Source organism: Podarcis muralis, chromosome 7 (assembly GCF_964188315.1).
Source record: "Podarcis muralis chromosome 7, rPodMur119.hap1.1, whole genome shotgun sequence".
In the NCBI taxonomy this organism is placed as follows: domain Eukaryota; kingdom Metazoa; phylum Chordata; class Lepidosauria; order Squamata; family Lacertidae; genus Podarcis; species Podarcis muralis.
The window spans coordinates 20,648,923-20,667,863 of record NC_135661.1 but is presented as its reverse complement, the minus strand read 5'-3'; the positions used below and the strand labels follow the sequence as shown (position 1 = coordinate 20,667,863).

At 50.2% G+C, this 18,941-nt stretch overlaps 1 protein-coding gene across 5 annotated transcripts in view; it reads left to right on the top strand.

Annotated features, from left to right (window-relative positions):
* The first annotated feature begins 1,338 nt into the window (after positions 1-1,338).
* Positions 1,339-18,941, top strand: part of PUSL1 (pseudouridine synthase like 1) — a 63,664-nt gene continuing 46,061 nt past the window's right edge. For 3 of the 5 annotated variants that reach the window (XM_028740839.2, XM_028740837.2, XM_028740836.2), the window contains exons 1-2: positions 1,339-1,671; positions 3,350-3,407. In XM_028740839.2, coding sequence (XP_028596672.2) covers positions 1,613-1,671; positions 3,350-3,407 — 117 coding nt within the window. In that variant the 5' untranslated portion in view covers positions 1,339-1,612. Of the gene's footprint in view, positions 1,681-3,349; positions 3,408-7,130; positions 7,151-18,941 lie in introns of those variants that run through there. The other 2 variants (XM_028740838.2, XM_077930910.1) reach the window with 2 other exon arrangements.

Below are 18,941 nucleotides of genomic sequence, written 5' to 3'. Positions count from 1 at the left end.
TTAATTCGTTCTGGAGGTCCGTTCTTAACCTGAAACTGTTCTTAACCTGAAGCACCACTTTAGCTAATGGGGCCTCCCGTTGCCGCCGGAGCACGATTTCTGTTCTCATCCTGAAGCAAAGTTCTTAACCCGAGGTACTATTTCTGGGTTAGCAGAGTCTGTAACCTGAAGCGTATGTAACCCAAGGTACCACTGTACAAGAATGCAGGTGGAGGGCTTGAACCCGCAGGTGGGCGAGAGTGCCTATATTACGCGAAGAAGACTGTATGTGGCCTGCAAGTTTCAGCCCAGCTGGAGCTGGCAGCAAATTACATCCCACAGATGGTCTGTGGGATGATGTGCCCTCCTCTATTCCCCTGTCCCAATTAATTGCTGTCTCCCAGGCCCACCCCTGGGACATCACCTTAGGTCTCAGATTTGGGCCCTGAAATATCTGGGTCTGGGATTCTCCTGATTTGGGGATGTCCATGGATGATGGCAGATGCTGCACAACATCTGAGGACCCAAGGCTGGGAAAGACTGCTCTAGACATATGATAATTCAAAAGAGGAAGCAACCTCTGTACATGAGCAGGGGCAATCCGCCCTTGGTCCCTAAAAATGTGGGGAAGGTACCGTATTCTGCATACACTCAGAGGTCTTGAATCCAAGATGCCTTCACTTTTGAGTTGTACCACCTTGCGCTGATGAGAGATCCCGTCAAGTCTGCTCTCAGGTGTTTTGGACTTGGGGAAGATCAATGCAAGGAAGTCAATTGCAAAAAAAAGAGAAAGAAAATAAAAGGGGGAAAGTCTGTTTTTTGAAGGAAGCCTTTAAGCCTTAAAAAGGGGTTGGTGGGTTGGAAGCAACGCTGCATTTAAACAACAACAGCACACACACATTCACCATATTTCTCGACAATAATAATACATTATTTTTAATCACAAAGGAGATTGGACGTTTTTGTCCACAGGTGGGAATTTCCCTCCTATCCCTAAAGAGAATCACCGCGGAATCTCCGCTCCTCCTACCCAGCTGGCGGTGTGTCCATTTGTGGCCGAAAAATCGCAATCAAGCCGAGACACGAATAGCTCTAGGCCCTCGTGAAAGCGCCCTATCTCTTCAATGGCACCAATTTGGGCTGCCTAAGAAGCTGCCTGCGGAGTGGGGCGAATCAAGCCCTCTCTCAAACGGGGAAGAAGTTTTGTTTCTCCCCAAAAGGCGGAGAGAAAAAAATAATATCGCAAAATAAGAAACGCGTTGGGACTCTATATTAAAAAAAAATCTCACTATAATTAGTTTAAGAAAAGGCAATTGAGAGGACACTCCAAGAGGGGGCTTTTATTACCAGGCACCTAAACTTTCAAACGCAGCTGAAAGCCATGCTGCATCAGGCAGGACGCTGCTGAGACCGGTCGGCGGTGCCAGTTTATCCTCTTAATAAGTATTTTTAAAAGAGGAGGGGTAACAGGTGTTTGTTTGTTTTTTAAATATTGCAACAAGAGCTTTCCACTTCCAGACTCAGGCAGCTGTGAAATTTGCCAGCAGTTGTTAATAATGGCAATGTTAATTGTTCAGAGCATCATATTCATGATTCATAGCTGAAATTTCACGGCGGCTTTTGAAAAACCAACATGGTTTCTCCAAAAACTCGGTATCTGCTGTTCTTTCAATACTTTGGGACCAAGTATTGGTGAGTACGGTATGTTTAGAAGCATTCTCAAATGCTCCCTGCGTGAAACTCGGGAGAGCCTCTGCCAGTCAGTGCAGACAATACTGAGCTAGATGGACCAAGTGGCTTGGTATGGCATACAGAAACTTTCTGTGCTCCTGTTACAGGAAGGGCTGTCGCTCAGTGGTAAAACTTCTGCTTTGCACACAGAATGGCCCAGATTCAGTTTCCCAGCCTCTCCAGGTAGGAATGGAAAAGGCTCCAAGTCTGAGGCCCTGGAGATTTGCTCCTGGTCAGTGTAGACAGCAGTGCTAAAAATTAGTCAAGCAGCAGGTGTGTTTTGCTACTAGTGCGGGTCCAGTTGTGACCACGTGGAGATCTCTGGATGCCAGGTGGCAACAGACATCTCCATCTGGCTGGCCCCTCCAGCTTTCTTAAGTAGGCAAGCAGAACAGCTTATTCATTGCATTTAAATCCCAACTTTTTCTCCAGGGAGTATATGGTTCATCCCCTCCTCTGTCAATCCTTACAACACCCCTGTGAGGGAGGTTAAGAGGCTGTGGCTGGCCCAAGGTCGCCCAGTGAGCTTCATGACAGAGTGGGCTCAGACCTTCTGCTAATCTAGCCCAGTACCTGGTGCACCCCTTCGTTAACTGTCTAAGCAGATGAGAATTTATACACGGCTACGCAGCATATTTTAGGTGACATATTACCAGTTTTAGGTACCTTATATTACCTAGTTCTCTTCGGTGCGTTTGTGACGGAAGAATGGAACCGAAGTTGATCAAGGCTGTGTCCACACCATACGTTTAAAGCACATAGCGCCCACCCCCCAAGGAATCCTGGAGTTAAAATTCCCAGAACCCTTAACAAACTATAGTTCCCAGGATTCTTTGGGGGAAGTCTTGCTCTTTAAATGCAAGGTGCATATGCAGCCCAAGTTTCTTTGGGAATGGGGGATCTTTCTCATGAGGCTGGTAAAACCATTGTTCCTACATTGGGATCCACGCCGACAGCTGAGATTTTCCGTTTCTACCTTTCAGTTAGATGACACATTAGGTAAGACAATGGGAAATTGGTAGCGGGGAAGAGGGAGAGTGAAGAGAAGAGGAATAATGAGAATTAAGATTGCAAATGACATCTGTTGCTAATGTACTGATAGCTCTTGCTTTTGCACCTGCTGCTAAAATATTTTCCTTCGTCTTTAACCTTGTTAGGTTCTTTTGTTATTAATAGGGCAATTATTTCACTCAACATGTGGGTTCCTTGTGCAAGTTCTTTTTCTTTTTTAAAAGGGGATTATTATTATTATTATTATTATTATTATTATTATTATTATTATTATTATTATTTGCTCTCCAGATTGGCTGTGGGAACACATTTCTGTGCCTTGATTTGGCATAGTGGCAAAGAGATTGAATCAGGAAGGGTGATAGAGAAATTCTCAAGGGCCAGTGAACCCTTGGCCCTCCAGATGTTGCTGAACAGCAACTCCCATTGATCCCAGAAAGCATGGCTGATGACCGGGGATGATGGGAATTGTAGTTTAGTACATCTACTGGGATAAAGCTTTCCCTTAGCTGCCCTACTCGATTTGATTCAGCACAATAAAAGTTAGGGCGATGGTCAATGCCTGTGAACCACAGACACCTTCCACTTTCTTCTGCTTGAGGTAATTATGTTTTTTCCTTTGCTGCAGTGGCGTGAAGGAGGTTCGTCCTGACCAGGCGGTGCTTGGAGTGCAGAATCACTTACAGGTAAATACCACAGCTAAGGTTTTCAAATTGGGTTGGGATGGGCTATAGAGAGAGGTGTGACATTTTTGCTCTCCTGGTTGGGGGGTTCCGAGGAGCCAAAGGGCTGGAAGAGATGCCTGGAATTTTATGGAAATCCTAAGACCAATGAAAGCTATTCTCTGAAGGGCAGTGGGTTGTTCAGTGGACCAATGACAAGAGGTGCTTCGACTCCAATGTAAGTGTTCTAGGCAGCCAATCAGAATGTTTTCAGATGCTGCTTCCACCTCCTTAGTGATGTTGAACTGGGATTGCACAAGAGCAAGCCAGGTCTGACCAGTTATGTTACTGCAAAAGAAGAAGGGATTGAACTGAAGACAATCTGTGTTTGGAAATTATATTTGCCTATTTAAGATTTCCCGTAAGGCTGCCAAATTGCAGAAACTGTAGGTGTCTGTGTAGATCGACATCTGAATGTAGGGATTTGTCATAATCATGAGTTCCCTCTCTCTCTTTCTCTCTCTCTCTCTGTGACCAAGTTTTTTTATTGAGGTGGTTAACCCGTGTCTGTCTCGGCTATCTTAGAATGGAGCTGACAGTACAACAGTTTGTTGCATGTAGAAAGCACAAATATTGGGGTGAAGGCTAGACTGGGACCCCTTCTGCCAACACCCAGTTTTTGTAGGCGCAGACAATTTTTTGTTGCACTCGTGAGCAATCCTCCATGCAGCGCAGCAAAAATTCCCTTCACTTACAAAACCAGTGTCAGGATTCCCGTCTGGCCTTCCTCCTGATAGGCTGCCTTTCTATGGGTGGGGGAGTCTGTCAGCCACCTTAGTAGATTTGGACTTTTGAGTGAGTACCATTAACTGTCTCTTCTCTCTCCATCTTGGAACAGGAGAGCGTGTGTTTGTGCGCATACAAAATTCACTTTTCCAAGGGATCTGGGTAAAAGTCACATCCGGTAGAAGCAGGCTGAGCCTTGACAAAACCCATAGAGCTGAAGGAGGAAGTGGGAAAGAGCGCCATTCTTCCAACTTCCTCCTTCAACTCTACGCACTTTTCAAGGGAGAAAAAGGTAACTACCCTCAGCACCTTGTGACCAAGGGTGGGTGGGGTTGCTTAGAAGCTTTGTGGGCACCAGGGAAAGACCTCATGGGCACCATTGCACCCGCAAGCACCACATTGGTGACCCCTGCCACCAAAGCCTCTGAGATAAGTCTTCGTTGTGCTCCACAGCATCAGGGGCGAGGACAATTCAAACATAGGGTTTCATTAAGTGTCGAATCGGGCCAGTAGGGTGAAGCCGTCCTATGGAAAGGGCAAGCTGGGCTTTCTGTTGAGTTGAGTAACCCTGGAGATTTCAGTTTGGACTTGGTCTTCAGTTAAGACTTGTTTTTGAGCCCATCTGTGGCAGGTCTCCCGAATGGAAGATGCTGGGAATCTGCATGCCTGTTGGAATGCTGGATCATTCTTTTTCCAAGCGGGGTTGACTCACTCCCGCTGTAGTCACCCACCCTTCTGGAGCCAGACATTGGGGACGTAAGGGAGAAGGCGGGCGGTGCACAGCTCAGAGGTGCACAGCTCCCTCCATCTGTTTCAGCTTCAGTTTTGGCCCGAGCTGCTGCAGGGCGTTTTCACGTGAGAGGCAAAAGAGTCCCCTGCCAAAGTACCTGAAAATGTGCTCAGATTCCTCTCTGTATCAAGGTGAATTAGTGGATTTCTCATAAATAAAGGTTTTCATTAATTGCAACATCAAAACTGCAGGCAGACAGGAAATGGCATAATCAAAGTTCCAAAGCAGTACAGAGGTTGCATTTTCCAGAACAAATAACATGGAAAAATAAAAAGAAGCAAAACAGATAAAAGCCAAGTCTTGCATCAAGACAAATTAGTGTGTGTGTATCTTTTTCTCTCTCTCTTTCTCTGTGTACATATTTGGCCACACTGAGAAGAGGATGCTGGACTAGACACTAGGTCTCTTCTGATGTTCTTACTGGACAAAGTCTAGGTGCCATCCCACCCATGAAATTATTATTACTATTATTATTACTTTAATTTCTATACTATTTTATATTTTAAAGAGAAAATCTGAAACACATTAAAACAATCCAGAACAGAATGAATTCCAGCTTCAATTAACATATTTCAGATCGTGTTCGAAGTGACATTTCCCTTTCCCAATATTTATTTACGTACTTAATTTAGATCAGTGTTTCCCAACCTTTTTTGGGCAAAGGCACACGGAGGTAGGCTGGTGTGCCGTGGGAGGGAGGCGGGCGAGTCGGGCGGCGAGCACACGCGGGGCGGCGAGCGAGCTCCCTCCCACATCCCATCGCCGCTCGCTTCGGCCGGCCTACTGGGCTGTCGCAGGCGGAAGGCCTGCGCATGCGCGAGGTTTTCGCGCCTTCCTCCAGTAGGCCGGCCGAAGCGAGCGGCGATGGGATGTGGGAGGGAGCTCGCTCGCCGCCCCGCGTGTGCTCGCCGCCGCCGCCCCGCCTCTCGCCGCCCAAGTCGCCCGCCTCCCTCCCACGGAACACAAGGCAACGTTCCGCGGCACACTAGTGTGCCGCGGAACACCGGTTGGGAAACACTGATTTAGATAGCTGCCCCATACCAGAAGCACTGTAGCAAGCCAGTGTGGTGTAAAAAATGACCTGGGAGACCAGGATTCAAATCCCTCCCTACTCAGTCATGAAGCTCACTGGGTGACCTTGGGCCAGTCACAGCCTCTTAACCTACCTCATAGGGTTGTTGTAGTCGGGATTTACTGAGGAGGGGAGTGAACCATGTCCTCCTTGGAGAAAAAGGTGGGATATAAATGCAGTACATAAGCTGTTCTGCTTTCCAGCTTAAGAAAGCTGGAGGGGCTAGCCAGATGGAGATGTTAGTTGCAATTGGACCCGCCTCAGTAGCAAAACACGCCTGGCTAATTTCTAACAGTGTTTCCAGCATCTCCATGCCCATTGGGACTGGTAGGGCAGAAGGCAGGGAGCCGAACAGTAGGTGGCACCAGAGCCAATGACAGGCAGAGCCAACTTCTTCTAGGTTTGTCCCCATCCACCTCCTCACTACCGAGTTCTCCTAGGACAAAAGCTGAGACGGAGGAGGAAGCCAACAGGAACCGTTGTGAGTAAGAAGGCAGGCAGACAGGGGCTGGCTGAGGTTGGTGGGGCAGTGCCCCATCTGTCTCAGCAGACCAGCCTCCCCTCATGGTATGTCATCATAGGAAAGGATGACTGTTGGTGGTTTTTTGAGGGGAGGAATGTGCATTCCCAGCTTGCTACTGGAGATGTGAAGTTTCAAGGCTACTCCAGAGGCAAAATTCTCTGTGTGTGTGTGTGACTTCACCCAGGGAAGGGAAACAGTGTGTCTGTCCTGGGCAAATATGATTTCTTTCCATCCCTCTGTTTTGCATGTTCTGCGATATCAGGACCTTCTCCCTCCCTCTCCCAAACCAGCCCTTCTGCGTTTTCTCTCTGCTTCTCCTCCTTTGCAACGAAGGCTGCCCAGGGCGAAATCTTTTTCTATGCAAATTGTCTTTTTCTTGGCCCTTGAACGTGCGCTCCGGGTCCAAGAATTTCTTCCCATGCATGAGGAAACAGCAAAGGGAGTGTTACGGGACAGGCGCCCGGGACAGCTTGAGTCTTTGTTTCTCCAAAGGGAGAGAGGGAGGGAACGAGGGGGGGAAACAAACCACGAGAGGTGGACGCGAGAGGGAAGCATCTGGAAATCCTACATGACTTGGAAAGGGTTCTTGGCGACTCGTAAGAGATATATAATTCCTCTCTTTCCCAAATCGCTTCCCTTGCATGGCTGATCTAGACAGTGGTATTCTCTTTTGGGCCTCTGCCGGCAGCTGACTCAAAAGGGTGGGATGGAGGACTTTCTGATAAACATTTGCAGATCACCGTTCGCCCCCTGATCGCCTAGGACAAGTAAGACCCCAATGAAACGAAGGGGCCTACGTTAGTTGTGTCTGTTAACTTCAGTGAGTTGACTCTGAGTAGGGCTAACATTGGATGCAGCACCGTTATTATGTAGTAATGCTTATTTGTTACGCCCCTTCTTTCCTCCGGCGAGCTGTTGGTGGCAAACCTGGCGCTCATGCCTCTGCTGTGGTGTAGTGGTTAAGAGCGATAGACTCGTAATCTGGGGAACCGGGTTTGTGTCTCCGCTCCTCCACATGCAGCTGCTGGGTGACCTTGGGCCAGTCACACTTCTCTGAAGTCTCTCAGCCCCACTCACCTCACAGAGTGTTTGTTGTGGGGGAGGAAGGGAAAGGAGAATGTTAGCCGCTTTGAGACTCCTTCAGGTAGTGATAAAGCCGGATATCAAATCCAAACTCTTCTTCTTCTTCTTCAACCCTGTTAGGCAGGTTAAAAATACTTTTACTGGTACCCCTAAGGCCACACAATGAACTTTATGGCTGAGTGGGGATTTGAACCCTGGTCTCCCAGGTTCTCATCCACCATTCCAGCCCAGCTGTGGGGAAACTTTAACCCCCCAGATGCTGCTGAACTGCAGACCCCATCAGCCCCAGTGAGTATGGCCCAATGGCCCGGGATGATGATGATGAGATGATGATGATAATAATAATAATAATAATAATAATAATAATAATAATAATAATAATAATAATAATTTATTTATATCCCGCCCTCCCCAGCCAAAGCCGGGCTCAGAGCGGCTAACAGCAATCAACGTAACACAGCATTCTAAAATCGATATTCTAAAATCAATTCAAAATCAATTGGCAACCACTGAGCCAGAGTTCTACAAGGATCGCCAAAGGGGGGGGGGTCAGACTGTGCCTTGGCCAAAGGCCTGGTGGAACAGCTCTGTCTTGCAGTCCCTGCGGAAAGATGTCAGGTCCCGCAGGGCCCTAGTCTTTTGTGACAGAGCGTTCCACCAGATTGGGGCCACAGCTGAAAAATCCCTGGCTCTGGTTGATGGAATGATGGATGGTGGGAGTTGTAGTTCTGCAACATCCGGAGGAACAAAGGGGCCCCAAATCATAATCTTCATTAATATATTTTTTTGTTTATACCTGGCCCTTCTGTCTGGGTTGCCCCAGCTCCTCTTCCAACACATATAAAAACATTATAAAACAGCAGAAATTAACAGTAACAATCTGATCCAATATAAAAAGTAATAATAACTTTAAAAGATGCAACCTATGTCAAGTAAGGGGACGCGGGTGGCGCTGTGGGTTAAACCACAGAGCCTAGGACTTGCTGATCAGAAGGTCAGCGGTTTGAATCCCCGCAACGGGGTGAGCTCCCGTTGTTCGGTCCCAGCTTCTGCCAACCTAGCAGTTCGAAAGCACGTCAAAGTGCAAGTAGATAAATAGGTACCGCTCCGGCGGGAAGGTAAACGCCGTTTCCGTGCGCTGCTCTGGTTCACCAGAAGCGGCTTAGTCATGCTGGCCACATGACTTGGAAGCTGTACACCGGCTCCCTTGGCCAATAAAGCGAGATGAGCGCCGCAACCCCAGAGTCGGCCACCACTGGACCTAATGGTCAGGGGTCCCTTTACCCTTTACCTTTATGTCAAGTAAAGCAATAGTCAATCACCCATTAGAATCTAATAGTGAATGCACCACATCTGGCTGTTTCAGCTAGCCTAGTTAACAGCCTTGGATAGAACGATTTCAGAGTGATGGAAATATCTCTAGGAGGGGTTTGCAGAACAGCGCCTTCCCTCCGGCCACATTCACACCATACATTTAAAGCACTCTGGTATCACTTCAAACATTTATGGACTTGAATTCTGGGAGCTGCAGTCTGTTAAGGATGCTGAGTGGTATGGAGAGAACCCCCCCCCCATCCCGGCCCACTCCAAGAACTACAGTTCCCAGGTGGTCTAACGGTCAATCCCTCTTTCCAGGGAGTTCTGGGAATTGTTGCTCTGCAAGGGGAATAGAGGCCTCCTCATGACTCTCAAGGGATGCGGGTGGCGCTGTGGGTTAAACCACAGAGCCTAGGACTTGCTGATCAGAAGGTCAGTGGTTCGAATCCCCGCGACAGGGTGAGTTCCCGTTGCTCGGTCCCTGCTTCTGCCAACCTAGCAGTTCGAAAGCATGTCAAAGTGCAAGTAGATAAATAGGTACCACTCCGGCGGAAAGGTAAACGGCGTTTCCGTGCGCTGCTCTGGTTCTCCAGAAGCGGCTTAGTCATGCTGGCCACATGACCCGGAAGCTGTACGCCAGCTCCCTCGGCCAATAAAGCGAGATGAGCGCCACAACCCCAGAGTCAGTCACGACTGGACCTATTGGTCAGGGGTCCCTTTACCCTTAGTGCCTATTGAGCTGCTCTCAGACTGCATGGTACATTTTCTTTTGGGCCTCACTCAAATGCCTCTGATGGCTTAGCCCAGCAAACAGTGGAGAGCCACGTAGGGGTTGCCCACCAGTGCCTCCATAGCATCATGCCAGAGCAGTGACTTCACTGGCCAGATGTCTCTGTCCCTGTGGCCGTGACCCTTTGCTAGGGGACGTCAAGATGAATTGTATAGGTCTGCGTGTTTATTTACTTAGTGGCTGAGCACGAGTAGGCTTGGGGCCAAATGCCTTTGCTTGCTGGAAGTAATGGTCAGGGGTCCCTTTACCTTTATCTTTACATGACTCTCAGCACGCTTAACAGACTACAGTTCCCAGGAATCTTTGGGGAAAACCATGACTGTTTAAACCATTTGCGGGTGGTGCTGTGGGTTAAAGCCTCAGCGCCTAGGACTTGCCGATCGAAAGGTCGGCGGTTCGAATCCCCGCGGCGGGGTGCGCTCCCGTTGCTCGGTCCCAGCGCCTGCCAACCTAGCAGTTCGAAAGCACCCCCGGGTGCAAGTAGATAAATAGGGACCGCTTACTAGCGGGAAGGTAAACGGCGTTCCGTGTGTTGCGCTGGCTCGCCAGATGCAGCTTGTCACGCTGGCCACGTGACCCGGAAGTGTCTCCGGACAGTGCTGGCCCCCGGCCTATAGAGTGAGATGGGCGCACAACCCTAGAGTCTGTCAAGACTGGCCCGTATGGGCAGGGGTACCTTTACCTTTATGACTGTTTAAAGTGATAGCATAGTGCTTTAAGTTAGTGGTGTGAATGTGGACTAAACTCACAATCTTCAAGCAGCAATTTACACGTCACATGGGGGGGGGGGAGGAATGGGCTCTGGTGCTCAGCACCTCACCACCAACAGTCATGGGTGATGGGAGCTGGAGAACACCAACATCTGGGTGTGCCACAGTTTCCCCATTCATGGACCAAAGGTTCCTGACTGCGCCAGCCAGAAAAGGAGGTTCTCTGTTGTGTCTCTGTACGAGTAGCTGCTATGGCTTTTCTTAAGATTGATTACAACATTGATTGCAACCTTTGGCCCTTCAGGTGTTCCTGGACCCCCAATTCACATCAGCTCAAGCCTGCGTGGCCCAGTGACCACGGATGATGGGAGCTGGTGTCCAGGAACATCTTTGGGGGGGGGCACCAGCTTCTCCAGCCTTATATGACCTTGGTTGAAAGCCTCCCAGAGTGACCGGGGCAACCCAGTCAGATGAGTGGGGTACAAATAATAAAATTACTATTATTATTTCAAGAAGCATATGGCTGGCTGCTTTTGGAAAGAGGTTCCCAGACCAGATGTTCGATGCCGTTCTCCTTTCGGCACAGATGTGCTATCGAGGCACACCAAAGTGCCCAGATCCCACCACCTGCCCTCCTTGTTGGCACGGCACACCATTAATTGGGCTTATTGGGTGCCGTTTCCCCAGCAACCAGCACGCAAGCAAATTACGGCTATTCAAATGATGGGTCTCTTCTCAATCTGGCATGAGTGATGCTAGCGGATTATCGTTGTGGTGGATGATAAATAAAAGTGGCAGATGTGCAGGGCAGCTCAGAGGGCACCAGGAGAGGACACAGAGAGGTCATTTGTGAACAGGGTCAGGAGTTCGGCAGGTTGCGCCCGCCAGCTTGTGTCGTGTGGTGCTTTTCGGCCAAACTGCGGATGGGAAGGATTCCTCTGGTTGGCTGAGTTAGGGTGGAGCCCTGCTCATGCTTCTGCCTCTGATTCTGTGTTAAAAATTAAGCATCCTAAAACCCAGGTCTTCATCCTAATGGGGAACCTCAGGACTGGAGGCTGAGTGTGGCCCTCCAGGCTTCTGCAGGCCACACCCCTTCCCAAGCCACATACCTTGCCAGCTCTGCCTGTCACTCTCCTTGAGTGTTTCTGCCTAGCTGGAAACACTGATCCTGCCTCTTGCTTGCCTGGGTGGAAGACGGAGAGGGGTGAGCTTATGCGTAGAATCTAACCTAGAGTAAAAAGGTAAAAAGTAAAGGGACCCCTGACCATTAGGTCCAGTCGTGACCGACTCTGGGGTTGCGGCGCTCATCTCACTTTCTTGGCCGAGGGAGCCGGCGTACAGCTTCCGGGTCATGTGGCCAGCATGACTAAGCCGCTTCTGGCGAACCAGAGCAGCACATGGAAACGCCGTTTACCTTCCCACTGGAGTGGTACCTATTTATCTACTTGCACTTTGACGTGCTTTCAAACTGCTAGGTTGGCAGGAGCAGGGACCAAGCAACGGGAGCTCACCCCATCGTGGGGGTTCGAACCGCCGACCTTCTGATCAGCAAGTCCTAGGCTCTGTGGTTTAACCCACAGTGCCATCTGTGTCCCAACCTAGAGTACAAAGGGTAAAATTCAGATTCATCGCTCCACCCACTGTTGCCTCTGGCCCCGCCCATCACTGGCATATGGCCCCCAGAAGGGAATGCGGCCCTCGGGCTGGAACAGGTTTCCCACCCGTGCTTCAATGTATGGCAACTGGGTCTGGTTTGGAACAAAGCTCAGTCCTCCAGGCTGAAGAGGTAAAATAATGGGGCAATGGGAAGTAAGGTTTTGGAAGTGCATTACGGGACGGTTTGGTATCCCTGGATTTACGACTCTGTCCAGCATGGTGCTTGTTGCCGCCATAGTGTCCCTGGTACCCATGAAGGCCTTGCTCATTCATCCCTTGGGCACGAGGTGGTGTGGTTGCTTACCTTTCACCTCCCTTGAAATGTAAAAAGGTAAAGAGACCCCTGATCATTAGGTCCAATCGTGGCCAACTCTGGGGTTGCGGCGCTCATCTCGCTTTATTGGCCGAGGGAGCCGGCATACAGCTTCCGGGTCATGTGGCTAACATGACTAAGCCGCTTCTGGCGAACCAGAGCAGTGCACGGAAACGCCATTTACCTTCCCACCGGAGCGGTACCTATTTATCTACTTGCACTTTGTGTCCAGAGGGGGTGCAGACTCAAAAATCCAGCTCGTTGACAAGTACATAGAGCAGGGTTGCCACAAAAGCTGTTGGGCTTTTCTGAGACTTTTAAAATTCGCCGAAATCTAAACTTCCTACATGGCTTGCGATTTCTGCCCAGACACTGTTTTCCACTGCCATATTCCGGCTGTGATGTACGGCAGCCCTAACATAGAGCTGAATGAAGAAGTTAGAAAAGTGACTGCCCTTCTCACTTCCTCTTGCATCTCTATGTACTGTTTTCATGACGTGGATCCCTTCTACTGGATTCAACAGTTTGCTTTTCAAAGGGAACAGTGGGCAAAGTTTGTACGTACATTTGTTGTTGTTGTGTGTGTTTTAGGCCTGCTGGGTCCGGGGGATCCCAGACCCCGAGATTTCAGTGCCCAAACCAGAGACTTAAGGCAGGCCCTATAAATGCGGGAGGCAGTGGGAGACAGGAGTGCCTGGCGTGCTCTGATCCATGGGGTCACGAAGAGTCGGACACGACTAAGCGACTAAATAGCAACATAAATGGAGGTTAAAGGGGAGCAGAGGATGGCAGACTCCCCCGCCGCTGCTGCCGTGCTGTCATTTGAAGCCAGCTCCCACCAGGCTGAAGCTTGCAAGCCACATGCACACTCTTAATATGTCATTATCATTACCATCCAAGTGTCCCTATTTTCCAGAAACAGTCCCGGATTTGCAGAAGGCATTCCGGTTTCTGATTTGATCCCAGAATGTTCCGCTTTCCCTCAGGACATCCTTCTTTTCATTGGAAAAATGTTGGAGGGTATGGAGATATCCAGCCCCCCCCCCCCAAGCCACCTGAAAGGAGCCCTGTACAGGGAAGTGTTTTTTTTTTATTTAACGTTTGATGTTTTAATATATGTTGGAAGCTGCCCAGAGTGCCTGGGGCAACAGAAGTCAGATGAGTGGGGTACATTGGATAGATGTTGGAAGGTATGCATTATCATTGTCATTAAATGCACGCTCACACACCTCTGTGTGTGCGTGTGTGTGTGTTTGTGTGAAGTGACCTGAAGGAGAGGCATCCACAGCTCTCATTTCAAAATCCAGATGAGCCCATGGACCTAAAATGGCCACTTATTAGGTGCCCAGTTCCTGGTGCAGAGAAGCTGCTTTAGATAAAGGAGCAAATATGTTGATGAGGGTTGATGTGCAACTCAAAAGTGTGTGTGTGTGAGAGAGAAAGAAAGAAAGAAAGAGGGGCATCTTTGTGCAGGCTGGGCAGAGAATCTAGAGCTAACTCCCCGACCAGCTTCTTCTAAGGACAGTTAATTACCCATTTAGCTGGAAATCTCGTCGTCTTTCCCAGCAAGGGATAATTTCCAGAGCCGGAGCATTACCCGTTGGATTTCTACCCACCCCCCACCCCCCACCCCCAGTCTTCTTCTTGTTGCCAATTCTGCACGGATGGTGGAGATTGAGGGCATAAATATAGCATTCCACCCACCCCGCCCCAAAAAAGGATTCTTACGTAAGTGACGCCCCCACAAGCCCTCTTCCCTCGTATATTATTATTTCCGCCTGTTTACCACCCACGCTGGAGTTCTCCAAATGGCTTGGATTGTGTGCTTTTTTTGTCTTATTTGTTTTGGTTCTCAAGTTTTTATTTTCTGCATTTGAAAAAAAATAAAAATGTAAGAATTGCTTTGCTGGAAGAAATCAAGGGGCATCAAGGAAATTGCCTTGCACTAAGGCAGACATCTATCATCTACAACACTAGGGAACCTTCTGAGGACCAAATGCCAGTGGTGGGCGGAGCCAAACATGGGCAGAGCAACAGGTACCAAATTTACCTGTGTGCAGCAGGCTGCTTCCTGCACATGCACCCACATCCTTTTCCACCCTTCATCCTGGCAAGTAAAAGACATAGAATCATAGCTGCTGAATAGCTCAGTCGGTAAATCATGAGACTCTTAATCTCGGGGTTGTGGCTTCAAGCCCCATGTTGGGCAAAAGATTCCTGCATTGCAGGAATGACCCTTGTGGTCCCTTCCTGTGGGGAGGAGGTGTGGCTTGGGGAGGTTTCTGAGGGCCACATAGTGAGACCTGGAGGGCCTGAGGTTTCCCAGCCCTGTAGAATTATGAGAGAGATTTTAAAAAAACCTGTTTTTTTTACATCTGTAATGCTGGCAGACCTACCCATCGCTTTATAAACCTCTGTCGTGTCTCACTTCCCCTCCCCCACATCCTTTTTACTTTCTTCCTGAACTGCAAAGCCCCAGGCGTTAGTTTTGCTTCATAGGTAAGGCGCTCCAGCCCTTTGATCATTTTTTAATATATATTTTTTACCAAAAAAAAAAATTGCTATCAAAGCAATTCCATCCTCGGAACTATTTTCCAGCATGCAAAAAAGAACAAACCTGTTTAATTTGCTGATGGGCCCGTCTCGGCTTTATTTACTTCTCCTGTCGGGATTGCCAGCAGATTAAAGGTCTTACTTTAAATGTCGATTAAAGCCAGTTCTCTGCCTGGCTTTTAATCGGTTAACTCTGTTTGATTTACATGTTGCAGAAGCTCTGCAAAAGTCCTTCTCTACCCCACCCACCGCAGGATGCTTCCGGGAAAGGAGAGGATTTTCTGATAATGTGTTTGAAACGCAAAGTGAAAGGAAAACAATATGGTCCTGTCTGATGTTGTTGTCACTTTAAACCGGTGTTAGGGAGCCTCTTTCCCCATAGGCCAAATGAAACTCGGTCTGCTCCCCGTATTTGACTTGCCGGACGGTTTTGCCCAAGCCATGCCCACCTGCCTTGCACCTGATGTCATACGAGAGGCTGGAATGCCGGACTAGGACCTTGGGAGACCAGGGTTCGAATCCCGACTCAGTCATGAAGCTCACTGGGGGTGTGACCTTGGCGCCGGTCACTGCCTCTCAACCTGACCTACCTCACAGTTGAATGAGGAGGGGGGAGAACCATGGGCAATACCTTGAGCTCTTTGGGGGGGGGGGGAATGGCGGGATACAAATGCAAAAATAAGTGAATACATGGGATTAGGAGTGTATCCTGACCCTGTTCTGGACAAGCTGAAGGTTTTGATAATTGGTGATGGGGGTGGGTGGAGGGGGGGCTAATGGCATAGGATGACATCACTCCTCTGCGGACCACTTGCCTGGCCTCTCGGCAGCCTCGGCGGCTTTAATAATTGATGGGCACTCTCATTCTCTTTTACAAGACGTTTCCCGTCAGGGATGGCAGAGGCCGTAAACCGTGATGGATGGGTGCATTGTGCTGAACAACAGTAGCCTGCCCTTGCCGGTCCTGGCAGGACGGAATCGACCTGTGACCTTCACATTCTGGATCTGGCCCTTCGCCTTTTCCTTGCAGCATCCTCAAAACGATCAGCTGCTCATACTCTTATTCTGTCGGAGAACAACATTGCAGCCTCCCGTTCTGGGCCTAAGCGCTTGTTGTGGGAAGCTCCCCTTTACACCAAGTCAAGCCAATGATCCTCCCAGCTCAGTGTTGCCTACACTGACTGGCAGCAGCTGTCCAGAGTCTCAGGCAGGAGGCCTTCCTAGCCCTACGTACTTGGAGATACCAGGGATTGAACCTGAGACCTTCTCCATGCAAGGCAGATACCCTGCCACTGAGCTGCGGCCCTCCGCTTAAGGCATCGGAACCTAGGAAGCTGTCTTATAGGGAGGCAAACAGTTGGTCCACTTTTTCAGCCGCAGGGCTGCATTCCCTTCTGGGCAAAGAGGCCTACATTGTTTTCCCCCTCCTCCTTCAATCCCCGCAAGAACCCTGTGAGTGTCAGGGACCGTGCAGAGGAGGGTGGCTCTGGGGAGGAATGGTGGCAGCCTCCCCCTCTCCCTGCTCCTAATCAGCATCCTGAATCTTCCTAGGAGCAGGAGGACAGGATAGATTTGGAGCAATGGTTTGTAGAAGGACATAGTTCAGAAGACAGAAGTTGGGAAGAACTGGGGGGTGAACAGTTAGGAGCAGAAGAACTGGGAGCAAGAGAGTTAACAGAATCGCTGTTGCTGCAAAGCGTCCATCGCATCAGCCCAAGGACGAGGAGGGTAGATAAAGTAGCAACACAGGCAGGACAGTGGTTGTGAGGTCAGGTTACAAGACGCGGTAGTGATGTGGGTGACGAGGGAGGAAGTGGGTGGGGCCCTTAATTGGGAGCACCTTCATTCCAAGGAACAGGTGCTGTGATCATTAAAATCTCTAACTGGTGAGAGACTCCTTTCACTTTGTTCTGCTTATCTATTGCCCGGGGGGGGGGGGGGGGAGAGGGAGGAAGCTGAGGCCCTGAAGCCTGACAGCGAGGTGGGTTAGGCTAAGAGGCAGTGAATGACTCCAGGGTCACACCCAGTGAATTTCTAATAGCTGAATGGGGACGAGAACCCCAGACAATGAGAAAAGCCTGCTGCATAAGGCCAATGGCCCTAATCCTGTTCTCACAGTGGCCAACCAGCTGCTGCTGGGAAGCCTTCAAGCAGAACACAAGCACCACAGCCCTCTCTCCTCCTGTGGTTTACAGCAACTGATATTCAGAAGCATTGCCACTGATAGCCCTCTCCTCCACAAATTTCTCCCATCCTCTTTTAAAGCCGTCCAAATTGGTGGCCGCCCTGGGGGAGAGACTTCCACAGCCGGCCTATGCGTAGTGTCAAGAAACGCTTTCTTTTGTCTGTCCCGAATCTTCCAGCTTCGCTTGGACGTCGACGAGTCCTAGTGTGACGAGGGAGGAAAAACTTCTCTCTGTGCACTTTTTCCATGCTGGGCATGATTTTACCAATTTCTGTTGTGTCACCTCTCACTCGCCTTTTCTCTAAACTAAACTAGGGATTCGAACCCTGGTCCCCCAGGTCTTTGTCCCACACACTAACCACCACACCAGTTGTCATCTCATCCCATAATCAGAAGGCACCATGTTGGTCCTGTACTTAGGTGTTCCTATGTTAGAGGCATCTGTTAAGAAACCTGCACCCAGTTCTCCCACCTGTGTCTTTGAAAATGGCAAAGGGCGTTCCACCTGTTAGAATTTCTGCTCCATGATTGCAGTCATGGGATTTTTGTCTATCACATGATGGTATGTGTTTTGACTCCACAGAGTGGGAAGTGACGGAGACAGGATGTTTATGTCAGTGTTTCCCAACCACTGTTCCGCGGCACACTAGTGTGCCGCGAGATGTTGCCTGGTGTGCCGTGGGGAAAATTCGAAAGATTTTTTTTTTTTTTTGTAAAAGTCAAATTAGGTCCTAATCTATCCCTCGAGCGCCTCTTGTCCGTTATTGTGACGCATGAAGCGTGTTCCCGCCCACTCCCCGCCCTCCCTTGCTTCTCTCTCTCTCTCTGTGGCGTTCTCCGCCGCTTCCTGCTGGGCATGCGCAGCTCGCCTCGCGCTTCCATTCCGGCCCCTCCTTCCCCCGACTACCCCGCCGCTCCGTTCCTTTCTCTTTCTCGCGTGTCAGAGAGCGGCGGCGCGAGCGCGGCGGTTCCCTCAGGGCTGACGAAGGGCTCGAGGAGGAGGAGGCAGGACGTGGAGGCGGAGAAAGCGGCGGCGGCCACCCCCCACCTCCGGCTCGAGGCCCGCGTAGAAAGCTGAGGGGGAGAGATAGATAGAGGTGGGCGGCGGCGGTGGCGGCGGCGACCACGACCAACCGCCACAGTAGTTGTAGCGGTGGCGACGGCGAGCAGGGACTCCCGCTCTCTCTCCGTCGTGTGTCTCTCTCTCTCTCTCTCTCCCAGGCCCGTCCGTTGAGTCTCCCGCGCGCCTCGGCTACAAGATGAGCATCGAGATCCCGCCGGGTCTGACTGAGCTGCTGCAGGGCTACACGGTGGAGGTGCTGCGGCACCGGCCGCCGGACCTGCTGGCCTTCGCCGCCGAGTACTTCGCCAAGCCGCGCTCTCCTTCCTGCCTCGCTTTGCTGCCTCCCCCCCCCCACCCCCAAAGCTTGGAGGTTCCCCGGCGCCAACCCGCAGGTTTGCCCCCCTTCTCACACCTGTTCGCGCTCCTTGCACGGAATTGGGCGGATGGGGAGGAACGGGGCTCGCCGCTGCCTCCGCTCGCCCTCCCCCCCTCCGCCGGCGGTCCCGCGATTCTTGGCTTTTTGGCGGTTGGCACAGAAGGAAGGCAAGGGGGAGGGGAAAAAATTGAATCTTACACTTTCGTGCGTCCCTCCCGGCGTGACGCTGCGCGCTGACGTCACGCGGCTGTAATGGTGGTGTGCCTCGAGATTTTTTTCATGAAACAAGTGTGCCTTTGCCCAAAAAAGGTTGGGAAACACTGGTTTATGTTACTGTGTTC